The sequence below is a fragment of the Ranitomeya imitator genome, chromosome 9 (assembly GCF_032444005.1).
Source record: "Ranitomeya imitator isolate aRanImi1 chromosome 9, aRanImi1.pri, whole genome shotgun sequence".
NCBI classification, from domain to species: domain Eukaryota; kingdom Metazoa; phylum Chordata; class Amphibia; order Anura; family Dendrobatidae; genus Ranitomeya; species Ranitomeya imitator.
The window spans coordinates 55,043,168-55,068,813 of NC_091290.1; the positions used below are offsets into that span (position 1 = coordinate 55,043,168).

General features: G+C 44.2%; 1 protein-coding gene across 7 annotated transcripts in view; it reads left to right on the forward strand.

Moving 5' to 3' along the window:
• Positions 1 to 25,646, forward strand: part of SYT7 (synaptotagmin 7) — a 542,375-nt gene that overhangs the window by 475,488 nt on the left and 41,241 nt on the right. For all 7 annotated transcript variants that reach the window (XM_069740295.1, XM_069740293.1, XM_069740294.1 and 4 more), the window contains one exon: positions 7,816 to 7,985. In XM_069740295.1, coding sequence (XP_069596396.1) covers positions 7,816 to 7,985 — 170 coding nt within the window. The remainder of the gene's footprint in view (positions 1 to 7,815; positions 7,986 to 25,646) is intronic.

Genomic DNA, 25,646 nt, shown 5'->3' on the forward strand with positions numbered 1-25,646 from the left:
GATCGCTAGCGATATCGTCTAGTGTGACGGTACCTTAAAGGTACCGTCACACTAAGCGACGCTGCAGCGATATAGACAACGATGTCGATCGCTGCAGCGTCGCTGTGTGGTCGCTGGGGAGCTGTCACACAGACAGCTCTCCAGCGACCAACGATGCCGAGGTCCCCGGGTAACCAGGGTAAACATCGGGTTACTAAGCGCAGGGCCGCGCTTAGTAACCCGATGTTTACCCTGGTTACCATTGTAAATGTAAAAAAAAAAAAACACATACTCACATTCCGGTGCCTGTCACGTCCCCGGCGTCCGCTTCCCTGCACTCCTCCTGCATCCTGTGTAAGCGCCGGCCGTAAAGCAGAGCTGCGCTCTGCTTTACGGCCGGCCGGCGCTGACACAGGATGCAGGAGAAGTGCAGGGAAGCGGACGCCGGGGGACGCGACAGACACTGGAATGTAAGTATGTACTGTTTTTTTATTTTTCCATTTACAATGGTAACCAGGGTAAATATCGGGTTACTAAGTGCAGCCCTGCGCTTAGCAACCCGATGTTTACCTTGGTTACAAGTGAAGACATCGCTGGATCGGCGTCACACACGCCGATTCAGCGATGTCAGCGGGTGATCCAGCAACGAAATAAGATGCTGGACTTCTAGCTCCGACCAGCGATGTCACAGCAGGATCCTGATCGCTGCTGCGTGTCAAACACAACGATATCGCTATCCAGGACGCTGCAACGTCACGGATCGCTATCGTTATCGCTCTAAAGTCGCTCAGTGTGAAGGTACCTTAAGAAACATTCGATAGATTTAGGCGATTCCGGCATCTATATAGGAAAGGATTCATTACAGTTAGAGCAGTGAGACAGTAGAATGCCCTACATCAGTGTTCCCCAACTCCGGTCCTCAAGAGCCACAAACAGGTCATGTTTTCAGGATTTCCTTAGTATTTCACAGGTGATTGAATAATTGCCTGTGCAGGTGATGAAATTATCACCTGGGCAATACTAAGGAAATCCTGAAAACATGACCTGTTGGTGGCTCTTGAGGACCGGAGTTGGGGAACGCTGCCCTACATCAAGAGGTAGTAATGGCTACCACTATATCCATATTTTAAGGGAACTTGTCTATCGATTCATTCTGTCCAAACCCCATGCAGAATGAATCAGGTCAGGGCTGCACAATTTTAGACGGGTACAGTATATGATTTTCCTAAACATTTCAGTGCTTGAGGATATATAGTTTGAAGGTCTGGCTTTGGTCCATAGACAGAGTCACGAATATTTCAGCACCACTCCTGGTCGGCTTATCCCCACACTGATGTAAGTGACTGATAAGTCTCTCCCATGTTTGTAGACACAGATCTGTCAATCACCTGGAATGATGCAGGGAAAAGCCAGTTAGAGGCGGCGCTGGACTAGTCTTCACTTTCTCTATGGTCCCCGACTAGGTTTTCAAGCCACATTTTTCTATATAGACCAAGAGACCTGTAGAAGCTATACTAGCTACATGGTCCATATCATATGGGAAGCTATGCAGCAGAACTCGTAGGTTCTGTATTGGCAGCTATTAGTGATTTTCTGCTTCTCTTAGACCTTGATAACTCAGATACATGGAACATTAAATTACTTTTTACATCAGAACAACTCATAGGCTAAAAAGGTTTGTTTTTTTTGGGGGGGGGCTACTACTTATATCTACATTGCTGTTCCAATGAATGGGGCTAAGCTGAAATGCCTGGCACAGCCACTACCATGCATACCCTATGCTTTGCCTGTATAAGCAATGAGGGGCTTCAGCTCGCTGGGGTTCTAGATGGTTGGTTACTGCTGTTTAGAGAAGAAAATGGGGATAGCATCCTCCGCTCACTAGAATGAAGGCGCAGAGAAGCCGCTGGCTGTTCTCTACAGCCTGCACTGCACTAGAGGGTCACTATTCCTTTGTTGTAAAGATCCACTGGTGGTCTCAGCTCGTAACATAGAATACGTATTCAATACATTTTTACAGCGAGACCACCGAACATTATTAATGCTCGAAATATTGTGGGAGTTTGTGTACTTGCATTTATGATAAGTGTTACATGTTAAGGAAGACATAAAATGTAATTGCAAGAACTAAGTGCAAGTTTGTGGTTTTCTAAGGTTGACTCAAGAAGAATCACGGTATTTGTCCTGCAGTGCTCAATGTTTGTATTATGCACGGGACAAACACTAAGAAGCGCAAATGTTCCACTTCTAACCCACACCCTCTGTTTAAACACGGCTCACCATCTCATTTCCATTTATTCACCAGAATTGAAAGCGAACCCTATAATTTACATTTATATAAGTGAATATATACTAAATATACAGGGTTATTGTGATAGGGAGGGAAGAAATGGGCAATTGTCCAGGATCCCTATCACCATAATGGCCCCCAGGAATAACAAGCAAAAGCTGCACTGATAATACCAGTCCAGCATTATCAGCGCTGATCTTTGGTGACAACATGTGTACGTGTGTGCACTATGTATGTCTACATATAAGTGTGTATATGTGTGCCTATGTGCTATTTGTATATACATTTGAGTGCTTGTGTTCTGTATATACATATGCGTGTATGTAGTTGCTGTGTGTATACATATACACGTGTGTATGTGCTCTGTGTGTATATATGTGTACAGGGCCGGCATTCAGGGTAGTCAAGGACCCCATCCTTTTAAAGCGATAACAGGCAGAAATTGCACTGATAATACCAATCCAACATGTGCTCTGTATACACATATGTATATATGTGCTGTGTGTATACTTATGTGTATATAGGAGTGCTCTGTGTATACATGTGTGTGTATGTGCTCTATATATACATATGTGAATGTGCTCTGTGTACACAAATGTGTGCAGGGCTGGCATTACGGGTGGGCAAACTGGGCAATTGCCTATGGCCTCCAGCCCCATAAGCGCCTCCAGTGATACTTAGCAGACATTGCACTGATAATGCGAGTCCAGCAATATCACTGCAGTTTCTGATGTTAAAAGTGCAATGGGATGTTTAATTACCGGTATATCACAGTTATTTGACCAGTATGTGACCGAAGGTCCAGTATCCTGCTGCAGTTTAGAACAAATGAACTGTTAGTATTTGAGAACTCATTGGACCGCAACTGCAAAGGGAGCTGCCAGAAGCGGGTCTTGATGATTTGCCAAAGTGCACGGGTCTGATCATCCCTACTGAGGAATTATTATTATCATTATTATATACACATGTAAAATACATGTTTTAAAAAAAGAAATAAAAGTGGCGCAAGGTATCAAGGAACAATTTCCTGCAACAAATAAACAATCACAACAATAATTGTAGAAATAGAATAAAAAAGAGAAAAATTATTCTCCCTGGACAGAGCCAGTATATTAGAAAAAAGGGATCTGACCACAATGGGCACAAACTGTGTACCCCAATAAATGAATCGGTGCAAGTGCCGCCTACAAATAACTCGAGTGTCCAATCCTGGACATGTGCAATACAGTCACATATAAGGATTACAATAGGGCAGTCTCCGTAGTATAAAGATAAGTCAGTGTCTTACCGTCGGGCGGGTGACCACCCAGATCAGTGGTTTCCAAATGCTCCAGAACGCGGTGGGTAAGATGCACAAGGTCAGTAGGATGATGGCGGAGAGCTGCCCATGCCAGTATCAGCTACTCTGTCTGTAGGCTCCAGTACGAGGCGGGATCCTGTGTCCTGGTAACCAGGCGCCGCACGGTGCGAAAGTAGTGAGAGCGGCTCGTCTGGAGGACCTGCGTGACGCAGTGGATCATGTGACCGCTCACGTGACTGGTTAGTGAGTGAGTATGGATCGCGGTAAGGACCAATACCGGCGCATTTCGGAAACGGCTGTTTCCTTCCTCAGCGATGGTTCTTACACTGAGTATCGGTCCTTATATCGGTCCCCGAGTATCGGTCCTTCCAGCGGTTGGGCTCGGTAATAAAAGCCAAAGAGTTCATCTTCACTGTTGAGACCACTGGGAATCAAGGTATCCAGTAGGAAGATCCATTTGCTCTCAACCCTTGACATGGATTTAATATAGTTGCCTCCTCTCCAGTTAGGGTGTACAATTTCAATGGCCGATATTTCCATGGTCTGTACCCGTCTGCCATGGTGTTCAATAAAATGTTTGGAAAGCGGGTGTCCTAAAAAATGCTTCTTTATATTGCGTATGTGTTCGTTGATTCTCACTCTAAGGTTACCGTCACACTATTAGTATTTGGTCAGTATTTTACCTCAGTATTTGTACGCCAAAACCAGGAGTGGGTGATAAACCCAGAAGTGGTGCATATGTTTCTATTATACTTTTCCTCTATTTGTTCCACCTCTGGTTTTGGCTACAAATACTGATGTAAAATACTGACCAAATACTGATAGTGTGATGGCAGCCTAAGGGCTCCTACTCACTTGCGCGAGACTCAGATGAGTCTCGCACGGCAATACGCCGGCACTGCACCGGGTACAGAGGAGCGGAGTGTGCGGCTGTATGTATTCCTATGCGGCCACACGCTCTGATCTGAGTGCCAGGTGCAGAGCCGGGTTTTAAACATGTGAGACTCATCCGAGTTGCTCGCAAGTGAGTAGGAGCCCTTAGCAGCCGTTTGGTGCGCCCCACATACAATTTTTTACATGGACACTTAATGGTATATATGACCCCTGTTGTTTGCATTGGCATTATTATTATTATATAATCACTCAGTATAATGCCAATGCAAACATCCTTTGTAAAATAGTGAAAAAATATTGGCATATATTAAAAGACGCTAAAATCATAGGGGAAAAAAAATCCTACTCACCCCTGGTTCATTTACAAAAAATCCTGCAACCTGGGAAATATGATTGCTTCCACGATTCAGAATAAGTCCCTCTCTATACAACCCACCTTTTTTCATAACATCCTAAAAGGCTTCTTTCCATGCCGCAAGTGTGGGATGTGTAAGCAAACCACAATGCCCAAACAAATAAACATTAAAAAAGATGACACATACATATGTATATACGGTACTTGTATATATGTATGTATATAATAAATAAATAGCTGTTCTCTAATGTAAGGCTGCTATGAGTTGTTTTTCTTTCCTTTTTTTTTTTTTGTGATCCTGAAACTAAATAGGGGGATGTATTTAACATATGATTGGGAATTTGCTATTTTAGCAATTGTCTTACAGTGCCTAAAAGTAGTATTCAACCCCCTGCAGATTTAGCAGGTTTAATAAGATGCAAATAAGTTAGAGCCTTCAAACTTCAAACAAGAGCAGGATTTATTAACAGATGCATAAATCTTACAAACCAAAAAGTTTTGTTGCTCAGTTAAATTTTTATAAATTTTAAACATAAAAGTGTGGGTCAATTATTATTCAACCCCTAGGTTAAATATTTTGTGGAATAACCTTTGTTTGCAATTACAGCTAATAATCGTCTTTTATAAGACCTGATCAGGCCGGCACAGGTCTCTGGAGTGATCTTGGCCCACTCCTCCATGCAGATCTTCTCCAAGTTATCTAGGTTCTTTGGGTGTCTCCTGTGGACTTTAATCTTGAGCTCCTTCCACAAGTTTTCAATTGGGTTAAGGTCAGGAGACTGACTAGGCCACTGCAACACCTTGATTTTTTGCCTCTTGAACCAGGCCTTGGTTTTCTTGGCTGTGTGCTTTGGGTCGTTGTCTTGTTGGAAGATGAAATGATGACCCATCTTAAGATCCTTGATGGAGGAGCGGAGGTTCTTGGCCAAAATCTCCAGGTAGGCCATGCTATCCATCTTCCTATGGATGCCGACCAGATGGCCAGGCCCCTTGGCTGAGAAACAGCCCCACAGCATGATGCTGCCACCACCATGCTTGACTGTAGGGATGGTATTCTTGGGGTCGTATGCAGTGCCATCCAGTCTCCAAACGTCACGTGTGTGGTTGGCACCAAAGATCTCGATCTTGGTCTCATCAGACCAGAGAACCCTGAACCAGTCAGTCTCAGAGTCCTCCAAGTGATCATGAGCAAACTGTAGACGAGCCTTGACATGACGCTTTGAAAGTAAAGGTAGCTTATGGGCTCGTCTGGAACGGAGACCATTGCGGTGGAGTACGTTACTTATGGTATTGACTGAAACCAATGTCCCCACTGCCATGAGATCTTCCCGGAGCTCCTTCCTTGTTGTCCTTGGGTTAGCCTTGACTCTTCGGACAAGCCTGGCCTCGGCACGGGAGGAAACTTTCAAAGGCTGTCCAGGCCGTAGAAGGCTAACAGTAGTTCCATAAGCCTTCCACTTCCGGATGATGCTCCCAACAGTGGAGACAGGTAGGCCCAACTCCTTGGAAAGGGTTTTGTACCCCTTGCCAGCCTTGTGACCCTCCACGATCTTATCTCTGATGGCCTTTGAATGCTCCTTTGTCTTTCCCATGTTGACCATGTATGAGTCCTGTTCACAAGTTTGGGGAGGGTCTTAAATAGTCAGAAAAGGCTGGAAAAAGAGATAATTAATCCAAACATGTGAAGCTCATTGTTCTTTGTGCCTGAACTACTTCTTAATACTTTAGGGGAACCAAACAGAATTCTGGTGGGTTGAGGGGTTGAATAATAAATGACCCTCTGAAAAAAACTTTTCCCAATTTAAAAAAAAAATAAACAAAGAAATAACATTCTTTTTTGCTGCAGTGCATTTCACACTTCCAGGCTGATCTACAGTCCAAATGTCACAATGCCAAGTTAATTCCAAATGTGTAAACCTGCTAAATCTGCAGGGGGTTGAATACTACTTGTAGGCACTGTATTTGGTCTTAATATAAGTATTCAAACCAAGCAGCAAAACTCATATAGAATAACAAAAATAGAATAAAATTGTGAAACCGTCATAAGAATAATGTACAGAATTATAATGACACTTATCACATTGTGCTTTTTGTTGCTAAAAGGATGGAAATTGCTTTTCATATGGAAAAAAAATTTCCTCTGACATTTTAAAAATGCTTTTAAGCCCTGTTACCAATGAAATATCACCGAGAACTCATCTATAGAGATATTATACTCCGCATAACTACTGTAATTGTATTGATGACTTTCTTATGCTACGTGTGACATTTTTATCAATATCTTTCAAGTCCGATGTCTTGGGAATTGTTCTTCTGCATGACCCTGGTTGCTACTGTAATTAGCACATGTAATCAGGATTATTACTGTCATCGTAGTTTAAAGGACCGCAGGTTTAGAGCAGAACATGTCCATGGGATCCCAGAGTGCCCGACGGCCTCCATGCACCTTGTCATGCTGTCCATCACTTCACCGGCTAGAATAATAATACATGAAGATCTCTTCTTGCTGGCAAACCTGATGGAACTGCAAATGGAGCCTTCCACGCAGATATGATCACAGGCTTTCAGAGATATTCTTTCCTAAAAGCAATGTTTGTGGGGGAGTAAAGCTCCATATTATGGCATCTGATGAAGAATGGCTCCATGATGGTTCTCTCTACCTATACACAGATGTGTTTGAGCCTTTATAGTCTCATGAACATGATGTGACGCTTTTATGGTAGTTCATGGAGGCCCATAGAAATATGGAACTCAATGTGCCGGCATCCACTATACCATGAGGGTCTATATGTTTGGCCCTATCGTCCTGTGGTAGAGATATGGAGCCATAATATGACCATGAGCCCTTACATTGTATGTCCATTTCCATGGGTTCCTCTAACTTCTAGTAGTAAGGTAGATTTCCATATGTTCTACCTGTATATCTAGGGTAGCTCTTTATTTAGGACTAAGCACTCCAGGTGCAAAAAGTAATACTGTACTTTTCATGTTTTTCAGGATTCCCGTATGAGAAAGTTGTGCAGAGAGTCCTGTATCTCCAGGTTTTGGACTATGATCGATTCAGCAGGAATGATCCTATAGGAGAAGTATCAATTCCACTTAACAAGATAGACTTGACACAGATGCAGACGTTCTGGAAAGAGTTAAAACCGTGCAGCGATGGCAGCGTAAGGAACACCATTACTATTGTATTGCTTGTGGGAGAGATATGAAAAGAAGGGGTCTATCCATCAACAATGGATTAGGCCAACTGGACACCCAGCTTTGGAAATTTTGTTGCATCTATTAGAACCAGTTCATACCCATGGTCTTCAGTGATATTGCTTGGTATCTATATAGTGGTTCCTACAAATCTAAGATCACGAGCGACCCTCGGCAATCAGCTGATCTCAATGGGATCCGCAATAGGAGAAGTCTTGGTGGTAAAAATTAATTCTAAGGCTTCATGAACTATATCGAGATGCCATGGACTTAGGGAACCATCGTCTGGCGATTTAGGGTCGCTGTCTACCAGCACACTGAAAATAATGGGTAGTTTAGCCCTGACCATAAGGAGTTCCTTATCACTACAACAGAACATAAATGAAAAATGTATCGGCCTTGACAAGTACAAATGGTTATCTGTATGCACAACTATACCGGCTTATAATATATGCAGTTTTATTAGCAAGATAGAGAAGCTACAATCAGTTATGGATAAGAAAAAAAGACGCTGCCGGTGAGAGGTTGGCTGCTTGTTGCAGATGGCAGGATGTGCACTAGTTAGTATTCCGAATGCAAAGCACAAGTATCATTCAGTGGCAACTGTGCAAGCGGCTGATTCATTCAGTAAGTCACGTTTGACAGATACGTGCATAATTATACACATGGCATGTTAATATTCTCACCTGTCTGTGACTGATAAAATAAGAGAGGTGAGAAAAGTATAGCTATAAATAAACATTGCGTATAAATATAACAGGACCAGATAGATAAATAATACATAGATAGATAAATAATAGATAGACAGATAATAAATTTATAGATAATAGATTGATAGATAATAGATAGATTGATAGACAGATAGATAGATAATAAATAGACAAGTAATAGATTGGTAGATAATAAATTGGTAGATGATGGATAGATAATAGGTAGATGGACAGATAGAATAGATAGATAGATAGATAGATAGATAGATAGATAGATAGATAGATAGATAGATAGATAGATAGATAGGGCTATGGAGTCGGGCTCAGTAGAAATGCAGACTCCAAGATTAAACCCTTTCTGGTGTGGCCAATTTTCAATTTTGTGCTTTTGTTTTTCTTCCTCCCATGCATTACAGAGTCACCTGGGTTTTTTTTTTGCCATATGAATGCTTGTTTATTTATTGGGGGGAGGCGATGAGTTATAGTTTTGATTTACACAGTTAATTTTTCCATACAGTGAACATGCTGAAAACAAATCAGAGTGCAATCAGGGGCTGTAGAATGCTGTAGATAAGCCCCCGATGTATCCTAAAAGATGAGAAAAAGAGGTTAGATTATACTCACCCAGGGGCGGCCCCGGTGGTCCGATGGGTGTCACGGTCGGGCGCCTCCCATCTTCATCATATGACGTCCTCTTCTTGTCTTCACGCTGCGGCTCTGGCGCAGGCGTACTTTAACTGACCTGTTGAGGGCAGAGCTAAGTACTGCAGTGCGCAGGTGCTGGGCCTCTCTGACCTTTCCCGGCGCCTGCGCACTGCAGTACTTTGCTCTGCCCTCAACAGGGCAGTTAAAGTACTCCTGCGCCGGAGCCACAGTGTGAAGACCAGAAGAGGACGTCATCGTAAGAAGATGGGAGGCGCCGGACCCGGACCACGACGCCCATCGGATCGGACCGCCCGCCTAGGTGAGTATAATCTAACCTCTTTTTCTCATCTTTTAGGATACATCGGGGGCTAATTCAGAATGCTGTAGATAAGCCCCTGATGCTGGTGGGCTTAGCTCACCTTCCATTTTGGGGGTGACAGGTTCCCTTTAATATAAAGAGCATGCCTACAACTGTGAACATTTGTTTTTCTTTTCATTGAGAAACAAACAACAAATGGGACGAAATAACTGTAAACTTCACTGTGCATAACTTTTCACTCTCCTAAAGTCAGTATTTTGTAGAGCCTCCTTTTGCGGCAATTACAGCTGCAAGTCACTTTGGATAAGTATGAGCTTTCCACATCTCGCCACTGGGATTTTTTACCATTCCTCAAGGCAAAACTGCTCCAGCTCCTTCAGGTTAGATGGTTTCTTCTGGTGAACAGCAATCTTCAAGTCTGACCACAGATTCTCAATTAGATGAAAGTCTGGGCTTTGACTAGGCCATTTCAAAACATTTACCACTCAAGTGTTGTCTTAGCAGTATGCATTGGGTCATTGTCTTGTTGGAAGGTGAACTTACATCCCAGTCTCAAATCACTGACAGACTGAAACAGGTTTTGCGCAAGAATTTCCCTGTATTTCGCACCATCCTTCTTCCCTTCGACTTTAACCATTTTCCATGTCCCTGCTGCCAAAACCCATAATGCTGCCACCACCATGTTTCAGTGGGGGGGATGTGTTCTTGGGGTGATGAGCTGTGCTGGTTTGGTGCCAGACACAGCGTTCACCTTGGCGGCCAAAAAGTTCAATTTTTGTCTCTCGGAGGTGCTACCTGCTAGGCCGAATGTTCAGTCAAGTGACGTGTCAGACCATGCGCCCCAGAGATGGATGAGAGAAAGGAAGGGGAAGAATGCCTGCATGACTAGGTCTTTTCTAGCACCCTAGGGCTTCTGTTTGGAGCATAGGCTCAGAAAATTACAGGGTAATGCAGATGTCCTGTCTAGACTTACCTGTTTAGTGACTGAAGGTGCCAAAACCCCCAGCTTTGGGAAGAGAAGGGGGTATGTGAGAAAGTCACTGGTAAAATACTGGAGGGAAGATATGTGTTACTCAGGATGTTAGCCACAGTGATGTGAACCTGGAAAACCTCTCCAGTATACTAATTGGCCATGTGAAGGGCTTGGTTTAGTGAACAGCTGAACAGTGAACGGGAGTGTGGTTCAGAAGCTAAATGTGGAGCCTTTGGACTCAGTGTTCGGTGTGTCTGGAGACTAAAGCTTCAGAGCAGTGCTCGTGTTAGAGAACTGAACCGTGTGGTTTTTTTTTTTTCCTGAGTAGGTGGATCCCCGCAGCAATACAGACTGTACTGTATATTATTTTGTTTTTCCCGTTAGGGTCGTGCTTGTTTATCTTATTTTGCACTGGTTTATGCAATACGTTTTTAATAAACCAGTTGAAAACTTTAATGAAAAGTGTTCCTGTGACTACCTCTTGGAGCAGCTGAGTGAGCCGATCTACCACAGTGGCCAAAAAGTTCAATTTAGGTCTCATCTGACCACAGCACCTTCCTCCATACATTTAGAGAGTCTCCAACATGTCTTTTGGTGAACTCAAAACAAGCTTTACAATTTGTGTGGAAGTAAAAGCTTTTTTCTATCCACTCTTCTATAAAGACCACCTCTATGGAGGTTACGGCTTATTGTCGTCATATGGACAGATCCTCCAGTCTCTGCTTGGGAACTCTGCAGCTCCTTCAGGGTTACCTTTTGGTTTGAGTGCTGCCTCCCTGATTAATGTCCTCCTTGCCGGGCTGAGAATTTTGGTGGGCAGCCCTCTCTTGGCAGGTTAGTTGTGGTACCATTTTCTTTCCATTTGATGATAATAGATTTGATGGTGCTCCGGAGGATCATCAGAGATTGGGATAATTTTTAATAACCCAACCCTGACTTGTCCTTCTCAACAACTTTCTCTCTGACTTGTTTGGAGATCTCCTTGGTCTTCATGGTGTTGTTGGGTTAGTGGTGCCTCTTGCTTAATGGTGTCGCTACCTCTGTTGCCTTTCAGAAAAGAAGTGTATATACTGACAGACCATATGGCGCTTTGCAACAGTTTGTGACAGTTTGCACACAGGTGAACTTCCTCTCACTAAGCATGTGACTCATGAAGATAATAGCTTGCACCAGAATTTCTAAGGAACATCATGGCAAAAGGTGTGAATACATATGCACATGCCAATTTGTATTTCCCCTGTATTTTTGATGGCCAGCCAGACAAAACTGACAGCTGCGGGCTGCAAACCTTAGCTGTCAGCTTTAGCAAGGTTGGTTATCAAGAATAGAGGGGACCTCGCTCTGTTTTTTGAAATTTTTTAATGAATAATTTAAAAAAACGTTATGGGGTACCCCCATTTTTGACAGCCAGCCAAGCTAAACCAGACAGCTGGGGGCTGGTATTCGCAGGCTGGTAAGGAGCCATAGATATTGTTCACCCAGCCTAAAAATAGCAGCCTGCAGCTGCCCAGAAAAGGCGCATCTATTAGATGGGCCGATTTTGGCGCTTTGACCAGCTTTTCCCACTTGCCCTGTGGCGGTGGCAAGTGGGGTTCAAATTTGTGGGGTTGATGTCACCTTTGTACTGTCTGGAAGATTAGTAATGGAGAGGCATCTATAATTTAAAAAAATTGCATGGGGACCCCTCTATTCTTGATAACCAGCCTTGCTGAAGCTGACTGCTGAGAGTTGCAGCCCGTAGCTGTCAGTTTTGCTTGACTGGTTATCAAAAATACAGCGGGACCCATGTCGGTTTTTAATTTTATTATTATTTATTTAGAGCACAAGCGCCAACTGATGAATTCTCCCATCAGCCGCGCCTGCTCTCACTGTGATTGGTGGCAGCAGGTGTACTCTGATAAGAGTAGTAGTCTCATCAGCCGACACCAGTGACTGGACGTAAATTTGACAGTGTGGCAGTGTTTGCCATGCTGTCATGCACATGACAGTGAGAGAAACACCTGGTGTTCAAGGAGCCGAACCCTAACAGTAACATAGACATCCTGGTGAAGTCCATGTTTGGTGTATGTGCCCGAATGGATCCCGAACTTTGCTGTTCGGGTTCGCCCATCTCTACTGATGCATCACACACAAATCAGATTACAACAATATTTAAACAAAGGTTGTAATGTAATAAAATGGGTAAAAAGTCAAGGAGGGATGAATACTTTCACAAGCCTTTGTATATTGCTTTTTAATTAAAAGGAAACCAGGCAGGTTGGATAACGCTATTATTTTGCAGCTATTGGGTTAATCTGCAGATTAATAGTGTTATGAAGTTGCCTGGCCACTGTTCTGAAAGTGTGGCACCCAGGAGAAAATTAACTTTATTTCTTCCGGGGGCTGCTGGCTTTCATGCAGACGTGCCTGGAGAAATCACAGTCACAGCTCACAACTCTGAGATTGGCGGCTGTAAGCACGCCCCGACACTGACCGGCAAACGGCCCTACACTGGTGAACTGCAAAGCCAGCACATCGGGTGACTGCATCCGCATTGGCACGGAAGTGTGATTGAAAGTCTTTGGCTTCCAAGAGGAATTAAGTTCCTTTTGTTTCATTCCAGCGGCCATGCACCCCCTAACATTCTTAACCTGCAGATTAATCCTATATTTGCAGGTTAATAGCATTATCCAACCTGAAAGGTTCTTTTTAAATGGAAATATTAAGAAAAAATATGACATTTGTAAAATAAAAATAAATTAATAATTTTATCTGCAATTTTTAAGATTTGTACATCATTATTTTGCGATGGAGCTCGGCGAAGGCTTGTTTTTTTGCATGTCGACCTTTAGTATTTACTGATACAATTCGGGGTATATACGATGGTTTGATCAGTTTTTATTGCATTTTATGGGGTAACATGCAATGGCCAATATACGGCAATTCTGGTGTTTTGATTTTCTATTTGCAGGAAAAAGGAGGTCACAGCACAATAGAAAAAAATATTGTTTTTTTGTTGTTGTTTCTTCGTTTAACGCACTTACCATTCAGGTTAATCCGTTTTATATTCTCATAGATCAGACTTTTGCAGATGTGGTGATACTAAAAATACACTTATTTTTTTACTTTTTTAATATCTTCATTTTTAAATGAAGAAAATGGAAATGAGTCAATTATTGAAATTATGTTTTTAAATTTTAAAAATACAGTACAGACCAAAAGTTTGGACACACATTCTCATTTAAAGATTTTTCTGTATTTTCATGACTATGAAAATTGTACATTCACACTGAAGGCATCAAAACTATGAATTAACACATGTGGAATTATATACTTAACTAACAAGTGTGAAACAACTGAAAATATGTCTTATATTCTAGGTTCTTCAAAGTAGCCACCTTTTGCTTTGATGACTGCTTTGTACACTCTTGGCATTCTCTTGATGAGCTTCAAGAGGTAGTCACCGGGAATGGTTTTCACCTCACAGGTGTGCCCTGTCAGGTTTAATAAGTGTGATTTCTTGCCTTATAAATGAGGTTGGGACCATTAGTTGTGTTGTGCAGAAGTCTGGTGGATGCACAGCTGATAGTCCTACTGAATAGAAAGAAAGTTAAGAAAAACGAGTGGCCATCATTACTTTAAGAAATGAAGATCAGTCCGAAATATTGGGAAAACTTTGAAAGTGTCCCCAAGTGTAGTTGCAAAAACCATCAAACGCTACAAAGAAACTGGCTCACATGAGGACCGCCCCAGGAAAGGAAGACCAAGAGTCACCTCTGCTTCTGAGGATAAGTTTATCCGAGTCACCAGCCTCAGAAATCGCAGGTTAACAGCAGCTCAGATTAGAGACCAGGTCAATGCCACACAGGGTTCTAGCAGCAGACACATCTCTACAACAACTGTTAAGAGGAGACTTTGTGCAGCAGGCCTTCATGGTAAAATAGCTGCTAGGAAACCACTGCTAAGGACAGGCAACAAGCAGAAGAGACTTGTTTGGGCTAAAGAACACAAGAAATGGACATTAGACCAGTGGAAATCTGTGCTTTGGTCTGATGAGTCCAAATTTGAGATCTTTGGTTCCAACCACCGTGTCTTTGTGCGACGCAGAAAAGGTGAACGGATGGACTCTACATGCCTGGTTCCCACCGTGAAGCATGGAGGAGGAGGTGTGCAACTGCACTTGGGGACACTTTTAAAGTTTGCCCAATATTTCGGACTGACTGACCTTCATTTCTTAAAGTAACGATGGCCACTTGTTTTTCTTTACTTAGCTGCTTTTTCTTGCCATAATACAAATTCTAACGGTCTATTCAGTAGGACTATCAGCTGTGTATCCACCAGACTTCTACTCAACACTACTGATAGTCCAAACCCCATTTATAAGGCAAGAAATCCCACTTATTAAACCTGACAGGGCACACCTGTGAAGTGAAAATCTTTTCCGGTGACTACCTCTTAAAGCTCTTGAAGAAAATGCCAAGAGTGTGCAAAGCAGTCATCAAAGCAAAAGGTGGCTAATTTGAAGAACCTAGAATATAAGACATATTTTCAGTTGTTTCACATTTTTTTGTTAAGTATATAATTCCACGTGTTAATTCATAGTTTTGATGCCTTCAGTGTGAATTTACAATTTTCATAGTCATGAAAATACAGAAAAATCTTTAAATGAGGTGTGTCCAAACTTTTGGTCTGTACTGTGTATATATATATATATATATATACCTTATATACTCGAGTATAAGCCGAGATTTTCAGCCCAAAATTTTGGGCTGAAAGTGCCCCTCTCGGCTTATACTCGAGTCACGGGGGGCGGCGGGTGGGGGGGACAGGGCGCTGAGGCATACTTACCTAGTCCCGGCAGTCCTGGCACTCCCCCTGCCTGTCACATGGTCTTCCTTGCTGCAGCTCTTCCCCTGTTCAGCGGTCACATGGGGACCACTCATTAGAGAAATTAATATGCGGCTCCACCTCCCATAGGGGTGGAGCCGCATATCCATTTCTCTAATCAGCGGTGTCGGTGACCACTGATAGAGGAAGAGGCTGCGGCACCGAAGACCGTGTGACAGGCAGAGGGAGCGGGACGCCGGGAGCAGGTAAGTATGTAATATTCACCTGTCCGCGTTCCACACGCCGGGCGCCGCTCTGTCTTCGCGTCCTCTTGCACTGACTGTTCAGGTCAGAGGGCGCGATGACGCATATAGTGTGCGCGGCGCCCTCTGCCTGATCAGTCAGTGCAGAGAGATGCCGGGACCGGACGCTGGGAGCTGCAAGCAAGAGAGGTATGGTATTTTTTTTTTATTGCAGCAGCAGCAATGGCAGAGCTTTCTATGGCACAGCTATGGGGCAGGAATGAATGGCGCAGAGCACTATATGGCACAGCTATGGGGCAGGAATGAACGGCGCAGAGCACTATATGGCAGCTATGGGGCAATAATGAATGGCGCAGAGCACTATATGGCAGCTATGGGGCAATAATGAGCGGCGCAGAGCACTATATGGCACAGCTATGGGGCAGGAATGAACGGCGCAGAGCACTATATGGCAGCTATGGGGCAATAATGAACGGCGCAGAGCACTATATGGCACAGCTATGGGGCAATAATGAACGGCGCAGAGCACTATATGGCACAGTTATGGGGCAATAATGAACGGTGCAGAGCACTATATGGCAGAGCTTTCTATGGCACATCTATGGGACTATAATGAACGGTGCAGAGCACTATATGGCACAGCTTTATATGGCACATCTATGGGGCAATAATGAACGATGCAGAGCACTATATGGCACAGTTTTATATGGAGCATCTATGGGGCAGTAATGAACAGTATGGAGCATTATATATGGCACAGCTTTATATGGAGCATCTATGGGGCAATAATGAACAATATGGAGCATTATATGTGGCACAGCTTTATATGGAGCATCTATGGGGCAATAATGAATAATATGGATCATTATATGTGGCACAGCTTTATACAGAGCATCTATGGGGCAATAATGAACGGTATGCAGCATTATATGTGGCACAGCTTTATATAGAGCATCTTATGGGGCCATAATGAACGGTATGGAGCATCTATTTTTATTTTTGAAATTCACCGGTAGCTGCTGCATTTTCCACCCTAGGCTTATACTCGAGTCAATAAGTTTTCCCAGTTTTTTGTGGCAAAATTAGGGGGGTCGGCTTATACTCTGGTCAGCTTATACTCGAGTATATACGGTATATATATATATATATATATATATATATATATATACACGTATTTTCCGGCATATAAGATGACTTTTTAACCCCTAAAAATTGTCCCAAAAGTCGGGGTTCGTCTGCGTTCGTGCAGTGAGCGATCCTGGATGGTTCCCAGGGTCTGAAGGAGAGGAGACTCTCCTTCAGGCCCTGGGATCCATATTCATGTAAAAACTGCTCACGTGACCGCGACGTCATCGAAGGTCCTTCACTCACTGCATTCTTAGGAACATACTCTCTTAATGACTCTTAGGAGTCATTACACAGTGGAACGTGTTGAAAATGATCAACATAAATCACAACTAGTGATGAGCGAATATACTCGTTACTCGAGATTTCCCGAGCAGGCTCGGGTGACCTCGGAGTATTTTTTAGTGCTCGGAGATTTATTGCCGCAGCTGAATGATTTACATCTGTTAGCCAGCATAAGTACATGTGGGGGTTGCCTGGTTGCTAGGGAATCCCCACATGTACTTATGCTGGCTAACAGATGTAAGTCATTCAGCTGCGACAATAAAAATTAAATCTCCGAGCACTAAAAAATACTCGGAGGTCATCCGAGCGTGCTCGGGAAATCTCGAGTAACGAGTATATTCGCTTATCACTAATCACAACTAATATCCCACGGAGGTCTAGGGTTGGAATGATGCTCAAAATCAAAGTGGAAAATGAAGTTACAGGCTGATCCAACTTCAGTGGAAATGCCGCAAGACAAGGAAATGATGCTCAGTAGTGTGTGTTGCCTCCACGTGCCTGTATGATCTCTCTACAACGCCTGGGCATGTTCCTGATGAGGCGGCAGATGGTCTCCTGAGGGATCTCCTCCCAGACCTGGACTAAAGCATCCGCCAACTCCTGGACACTCTGGTGCAACATGACGTTGGTGGATGGTGCGTGACATGATGTCCGAGATTTGTTTAATGGGATTCAGGTCTGGGGAACGGGCAGGCCAGTCCACAGCTTCAATACCTTCATCTTGCAGGAACTGCTGACACACTACAGCCACATGAGGTCTGGCATTGTCTTGCATTAGGAGGAACCCAGGGCGAACCTCACCAGCATATGGTCTCACAAGGGGTCTGGGGATCTCAACTCGGTACCTAATGGCAGTCAGGCTACCTCTGGCGAGCACATGGAGGGCTGTGCGGCCCTCCAAAGAAATGCCACCACACACCATTACTCACCCACTGCCAAACCGGTCATGCTGACGGATGTTGCAGGCAGCAGATCGCTATCCACGGCATCTTCAGACTCTGTCACATCTGTCACATGTGCTCAGTGTGAACCTGCTTTCATCTGTGAAGAGCACAGGGCGCCATTGGCGAATTTGCCAATCCTGGTGTTCTGTGGCAAATGCCAAGCGTCCTGTATGGTGTTGGGCTGTGAGCACAACCCCCATCTGTGGACGTCGGGCACTCAGACCATCCTCATGGAGTTGGTTTCTAACCATTTGTGCAGACGCATCCACATTTGTGGTCTGCTGGAGGTCATTTTGCAGGGCTCTGGCAGTGTTCCTCCTGTTCCTCCTTGCACAAAGGCTGAGGTAGCGGTGCTGCTGCTGGGTTGTTGCCCTCCTACGGCACCCTCCATGTCTCCTGGTGTACTAGCCTGTCTCCTGGTAGTGACTTTAGCCTCTGGACACTATGCTGACAGAAACAGCAAACCTTCTTGCTACAGCTTGCATTGATGTGCCATCCTGGATGAGCTGCACTACCTGAGCCACTTGTATGGGTGGTGCTACCACGAGTGTGAAAGCACAACCAACTTTCAAAAGTGACCAAAACATCAGCCAGAAAGCATTGGTACTGAGATGTGGTCTGTGGTCTCCACCTGCAGAACCACACCTTTATTGAGTGTGTCTTGATAATTGCCAATAATTTCCATCTGTTATCTATTCCATTTGTACAACAGCATGTGAAATTGATTGTCAAACAGTGTTGCTTCCTAAGTGGACAGTTTGATTTCACAGAAGTTTGATTTACTTGGAGTTATATAAGGGCTCCCTTTATTTTTTTGAGCAGTGTATACTGTATATATACAGTGTGTGTATATATATATATATATATATATATATATATATATATATATATATATCCGCATCTTATTACTAAATATTAGCATTTTATGAAGGACTCAGAATCCAGAGTATAGAAAAATAGGTGTCGGAACTTAGCTTACCAGCTCTACTGTCCTGATTAGGGATGATTGGACCCATGGAAGTTCAGGTGCCTAACCCAAACTTTATTGAAAAGTTTGGTTTGGGTACCAGACCTGTACCAGAACCTGAACCAGAACCCGAACAATATTGAAAAGCATGGGGACCTGACCTTTGCGTCTAAGGCTAGCTTCACACTAGCGTTCGGCAGGACTGCAGACAAAAGCCTTCTTCCTCCGTGAAGCCCCGCCCACTGCCGCGCCTCTTCCTTCAGCTCCGCCTACATCTGCATGCGTTTTGCGTACCCTGTCTTTAACATTGGGTACGCAGGCCATGCGGATGTATGCGGATGCCTCCACATGCGTCGTTTCGAAGCTGCGCCGACCGCAACAAAATGTAACATGTTGCGTTTGACGCAGGTCAGCGCAGCGTCAAGATGGCACATCCGCATACATCCGCATAGCCTGCGTACGCAATGTTAAAGATAGGGTACGCAGAATGCATGCAGACGTAGGCGGAGCTGAAGGAAGAGACACGGCAGTGGGATATGAGATTAAAAAAAATCGCTCTCAGTAAGCTTCCATATGAAATCGGAAATATACAGTGGTGCATTATGGCCCCATAGACAGAGGTGGACCTGTAACAATATAGCTGTGTAGCGCCGTATTCACAGATGTAAACCGCTGTAGCGTTGCACATGTATTGGGGTTCAGACAAATTTCAGAGCCTTCTGTAGTTGAGCCAGATCAGGGAGATTAATATAGCAGAAGAATATTGGATTATTCACAGTCACCGCAATGTTAGGTGAGGATTTTACATCAGAGAAAGAGAATAACATAGTATTATCTGACTACAGGTCAGCTGGGAATAGATAAAAGAAAGAGAGAGGCGAAATCTATTTAGCAGAACTAGAGGCCAGACGAGAGCTTACAATTACTACTGCAAGGATCTAATTGATGCAGGTTTCTTCTTCAACTTCGGGCTTCATAATCATAAAGTTAACGCGAATGGGTCATCAGAAAATGATCTATTGCTTAAAACTGGTTTAATGTGAAATGCATTTTTGAAAATCTTTTTGTTTTGTTGCCTATATCCATAGAAAAAAAACTAAAGATTGACCAGCACCTCTGAACAGAATAAAGCAAGTGTGAACAGATGTAAGCTGCTATGACTTCATAATAAACAATCAAACATATACAGCAGTTCTCTGGAAGTGCTAAGATGTATGCAAACACTGAGTGCACTGGCTTGCAAAAGTATTCACCCCTTTGGCATGTTTCTTGTTTTACCTTACAACGTGGAATTTCACTGTTTTTTCTTAGGGTTTGCCTCAGTTCATATAAATAACATGCCTATCACTGTGAGCATTTGGTTTTCTTTTTATTGTGAAGCAAACAACATATAGGACAAAATAACTGAAAACTTCAGTGTGCATATTCACCCCCTCAAAGGTAAGTACTTGGTAGAGCCAAGTTTTGCCCAAGAATATCCCTGTATTTTGCACCACCTATCTTCCTCTCTACTCTAACCATTTTCCCTGTCCCTGCTGCCGAAATTTATCCCCACAGCATGATGCTGCCATCACCATGTTTCTCTGTGGGGATGGTGTTCTCAGGGTGATGAGCTGTGTTGGTTTGAAGTCAGACATAGCGCTTACCTTGATGGTAACCACGTCTCAAACCACGTCTCAAACTCAAAAATATTTCCCGGATCCGTGCTTTCCTTGACCGCAACACTGCAAAAACGCTAGTGCATGCCCTTATCATCTCCCGCCTCGACTACTGCAACCTCCTACTCTCTGGACTCCCCTCTAGCACTCTGGCACCACTCCAATCCATCCTACACTCTGCTGCCCGACTAATCCACCTGTCCCCCCGCTATTCCCCAGCCTCTCCCCTGTGTCAAGCCCTTCACTGGCTTCCTATCGCCCAGAGACTCCAGTTCAAAACCCTCACACTGACATACAAAGCCATCCACAACCTGTCTCCTCCATACATCTGTGACATGGTCTCCCGGTACCTACCTACACGCGACCTCCGATCCTCCCAAGACCTCCTTCTCTACTCCCCTCTCATCTCTTCTTCCCATAACCGCATCCAAGACTTCTCCCGTGCTTCCCCCATACTCTGGAACTCTCTACCCCAACACATCAGACTTGCGCCTACCATAGAAACCTTCAAAAAGAACCTGAAGACTCATCTCTTCCGACAAGCCTACAGCCTGCAGTGATCCTCAACCTACTGACCAGCCGCACAGCCAGCTCTTCCCTCTCCTAGTGTATCCTCACCCACCCCCTGCAGACTGTGAGCCCTCGCGGGCAGGGTCCTCCCTCCTTATGTACTCGTGTGCCTTGTTATCTGCTCATGTTTAATGTATTTGTCTATATTTGCCCCGTATTCACATGTAAAGTGCCATGGAATAAATGGCGCTATAAAAATGTATAATAATAATAATAATAATGGTGTGAGGTCAAAGGTAAAATACTGGAGGGGGGAATATGTGTCACTAAGGATTTTAGCCTCAGTGATGTGAACCTGGAAAAATGTTCCAGAATACTAAGTGCTGAGAGGGGTTAATCAGCCATGTTAAGGTCTAGGTTTAGTGAACAGCTCTAGAGTGGGTGGGAGGCTGTTCACCATATCTCCACCCCAAGAAGTGGTTCAGAAGCTAAACGTGGAGGCTTTGGATTCATTCAGTGTTTGTGTTAAAGAGAACTAAACCATATGTTTTTTCCCTGAGCAGGCAGATCCCCGCAGCCACAGAGAGTATACTGTATATTAGTTTGTTTGTCCCATTATACCAGAAGTGCTGTGGTAATTTACTTAAGTTTACATTGGTTTATGCAATACATTTTTATCAAACCAGTTGAAAATTTAGGTGAAAAGTGTTACTGTGACTACCTCTTGGAGCAGCTGAGTGAACCAATCTACCACAATTGGCATTAGAAGTGTGGGCAGCGCTCCTTGCGAACACGTGAGACTGCTACATACGTACTGCATGTCCTGGGTGACGGTGGCCATAAGCCAACAAGCAACATCAGACAACATGGAGGACCTGATTAAATATCTGCTGCAAGCCCAGGAGCAGCAACAGCTGGCACATCAGGAGACAAGTAAGCTGCTTATGCAACAGATCCAGCAACAGCAGCAGCAGCTCCAACAGCAGCAGCAACAATTACAGCACTGACAGCAGAAGCAGATTGAATTACTGACTGAGTCCGTTCATGTCATGGCAACAGCTTCAACTCCAAGATCAGCTGATAATTGTTCCATCCGGAGGACGGTAAGGAGAACCCTGCAGAAAATGACCCCGAGTGACGACATAGAGGCCTTTTTGACTGTTTTTGAAAGAGTTGCCGAGAGAAAGAAACTCCCACCAGAGCAATGGGTGGAAGCGCTGGGGGGAGCCCCAGAAAGCCTGCTATGACTTGGCCTTACAAGATGCCACAGAATATGTGAAATTGAAAACTGAAGTTTTGGTGCGCTTGGGGGTGGACATGTAGTGATGGACCAATTTGTGCACTCTCTTTCAAGGCCAATGCAAACTTGAGTTGCCCAGGGTGATTCCCAAATGCCGATGACCTGGTTGGATTGGTCAAATGGTATCAGGAGGTCAAGGGTTCCTTGTGGGTCCCAACAGGGGGTTGAGACCCAAAAGGAGATGGGGTATCCAAGGTCCAAAGGGGTGGGGGTGGTAATGCCAAAGGTCCTTCCTGATGATATTATATACTGGGAATGTCACGGACCAGGCCAAAAAGCCACCCATTGTTCCCAGACCTTCAAGCAGATAAACTGTAGCCTGGGACAACGCTGTTCTTACTATGCATATCCAGCCTGCAGTGTGAACTCTCCACCCAGCAAGGGGCCACAAGCTTATCCTGTAAAGGTGAATGGTCTGAAAGTGACTGAACTGCTAAACTCAGGGGGTTTGGTGACCCTCGTGAGGGCCACACTTCCTCTCCAGCTTGATCCCTGGGAAGAGAGTTGGCATCCACTGCATCCAAGGGCATGCTAACGACTACCAAGTGGCCAGAGTGGACATTGAAACTGCCTAAAGAACTGAATCCCATGAGGTCGGCATAGTCCAGGACTTATTGCACTCCATTATCATAGACCGAGACGTTTGTTTAGGGACTTTTGAGGGAAGGAGGCAGGGCTCGGTTAATCGGATAAGAGATGGATCTCCTCTATAGAATAGTCACCTCACCCAGAATCTGATAGGTTTTCCTTCTGTGTCGTTGTGGGAGATGTGGCGGTAGTGCCCCTGAGGCCAAAATTCCAGATTTAGGGGTGACCGGAGAAAATTTTGGGTCCACCAAACATAGGGACCTAACTTTGAAGGAGGCATTCATGAATGTAACCATCATAAATGGTACAGCGCAGGAGCTGGGGGCTGACACCAGGTTTCACTATTTTATGTTGAGTGGGGGATTTATTGTACCAACTTACTAAGGTGAGAGAGAAGACCGTGGAACAAATGTTGGTACCTGGACCCTATAGATGGAGGGTTTTGATCATGGCCCATTCATATGTCTTGGGGGGCCATCTAGGGGTGGATAAAACTCAAGAACGTGTCATGCGAAGGTTTTATTGACCCGCATGTCACCGGGATATCTTAAAAAAATTTCAGGTTTTGCCCCATCTCCCATTTTCAAGGTCTCCTCGTGCCATTGACCATCATAGGAATTCCATTTAAGAGAATTGCCATGGACTTGGTTGGTACTCTGGTTAAATCTGCTCATGAGCATCAATATATATTGTGACTATGGTACCCAGTACCCTGAAGCGGTTCCCATGAGAAATTCTTTTGCGAAAAGTATAGCCTGCGAGATGGTTCACTTTTTTTTAGTAGACAGGGTTACTGAGGGAGATCCTGACTGACCAAGGAACACACTTCATGAGTAAGGTGATGAGGGCACTGTGTAAGGCCCGGCAAATTACACAACTGAAGACATCAGTTTTCCATCTTCAAATGGACGGCCAAAGAAAGGTTCAGTAAAACATTAAAGAATTGTTCTTTAATTCCTCCTCATTCCTCATTCCTCCTGTACCAGTTATGACTTGTATTGTTTAAGATTATTGTACTTGTTTTCATTATGTATACCCCTCCTCACATGTAAAGCGCCATGGAATAAATGGCGCTATAACAATAAATAATAATAATAATAATAATAAAGAATATGTTTTAGAAGCTTGTAGAAAAGGACGGAAAAGACTGGGACTGTCTCCTACCGTATCTGTTGTTTTCTATTTGAGAGGTTCCGCAAGCCTCTACCAGATTCTCCCTGTTTGAACTTTTGTATGGCAGACATCCGCGGCTACTCCTTGATATAGAGAAGGAAACTTGGGAAGCCGAAGTCATGCAACACAGGAGCGTCATCGAACATGTCACCCAGATGCAGGAGAGGATTGCGAACATGATGCCCATCATAAAAGGACATCTCCAGGCACAAAAGGCTCAAGCTAGGGTCTCCAATCGGTGAGCCAGTGAGAGGCAGTTCAGCCCCAGGGACTGAGTCCCCATACTTATTCCCACAGTGGAGAGTATGTTCTTGGCCAAATGGCAAGCCCCTATGAGATGGTGGAGAAGCTTGGTGAAGTGAACTACAAAGTTCAACAAACCAGGAAGATGTAAACTGTATCAGGTATACCACGTCAACCTGCTTAAGGCGTGGCGAAACAAGAAATCGGTGGAAGCTATGTGCCTGGGGCCAGTCTCAAAGCCAAGGTTGATGATATCCCAGTGGCAGAGACACTGTCACTGGCCCAGAAACAACAGTGCCTAGTACCAACCTGTCAATCAGTTTTCCAAGCAATGCTACAGATCGCTTGGAAAACGCTAGCATTCTGGAAGCTAATTATGCTTGCAAAACGCTAGTTTTCTGCGGGAATATGCATGCTAATTCCACATGCGATATACCCGCGGCAGGAGGCGCAGAATTGCCGCGGAAATTTCCGCGGCAATTCTGCAACGTGTGCACTTAGCCTTACAATTGAAGTGAAGGATTTCTTCTGCCCAGTTGTCCAAAAAGGCCACCTCTATGGAGTGTATGGCTTATCGTGGCCATATGGACAGAGGCTCCAGTCTTTGCTTGGGACCTCTGTAGCTCCTTCAGGGTTACCTTTAGTCTCTGTGCTGACTCTCTGATTAATGCCCTCCTTGTCTGGGCTGAGAGTTTAGGTTTCTTGGCAGGTTTGTTGTGGTACCATGTTCTTCCCATTTGATGATAATGGATCTCATGGTGCTTCGGGGGATCACCAGAGATTGGGATTTTTTTTTATAACACAACCCTGACTTGTACTTCTCAACAACTTTGTCCCTGACTTGTTTGGAGATCTCTTTGGTCTTCATGGTGTTTGGTTAGTGGCGCCTCTTGTTAATGGTGCTGCAGGCAGCCTCTGTGGCCTTACAGAAAAGGTAAAGTGTATATACTGACCGACATGTGACACTTAGATTCCACACAAATGGGCTTCCTTTTACTAAGCTTGTGACTTATAAAGATAATTGCTTGCACCAGAAATTTTTAGGGGCTTCATAGCAAAATGGGTGAATATATATGCATATGCCAATTTTTAGTTATTTGCTCACAAAATTTAATTTA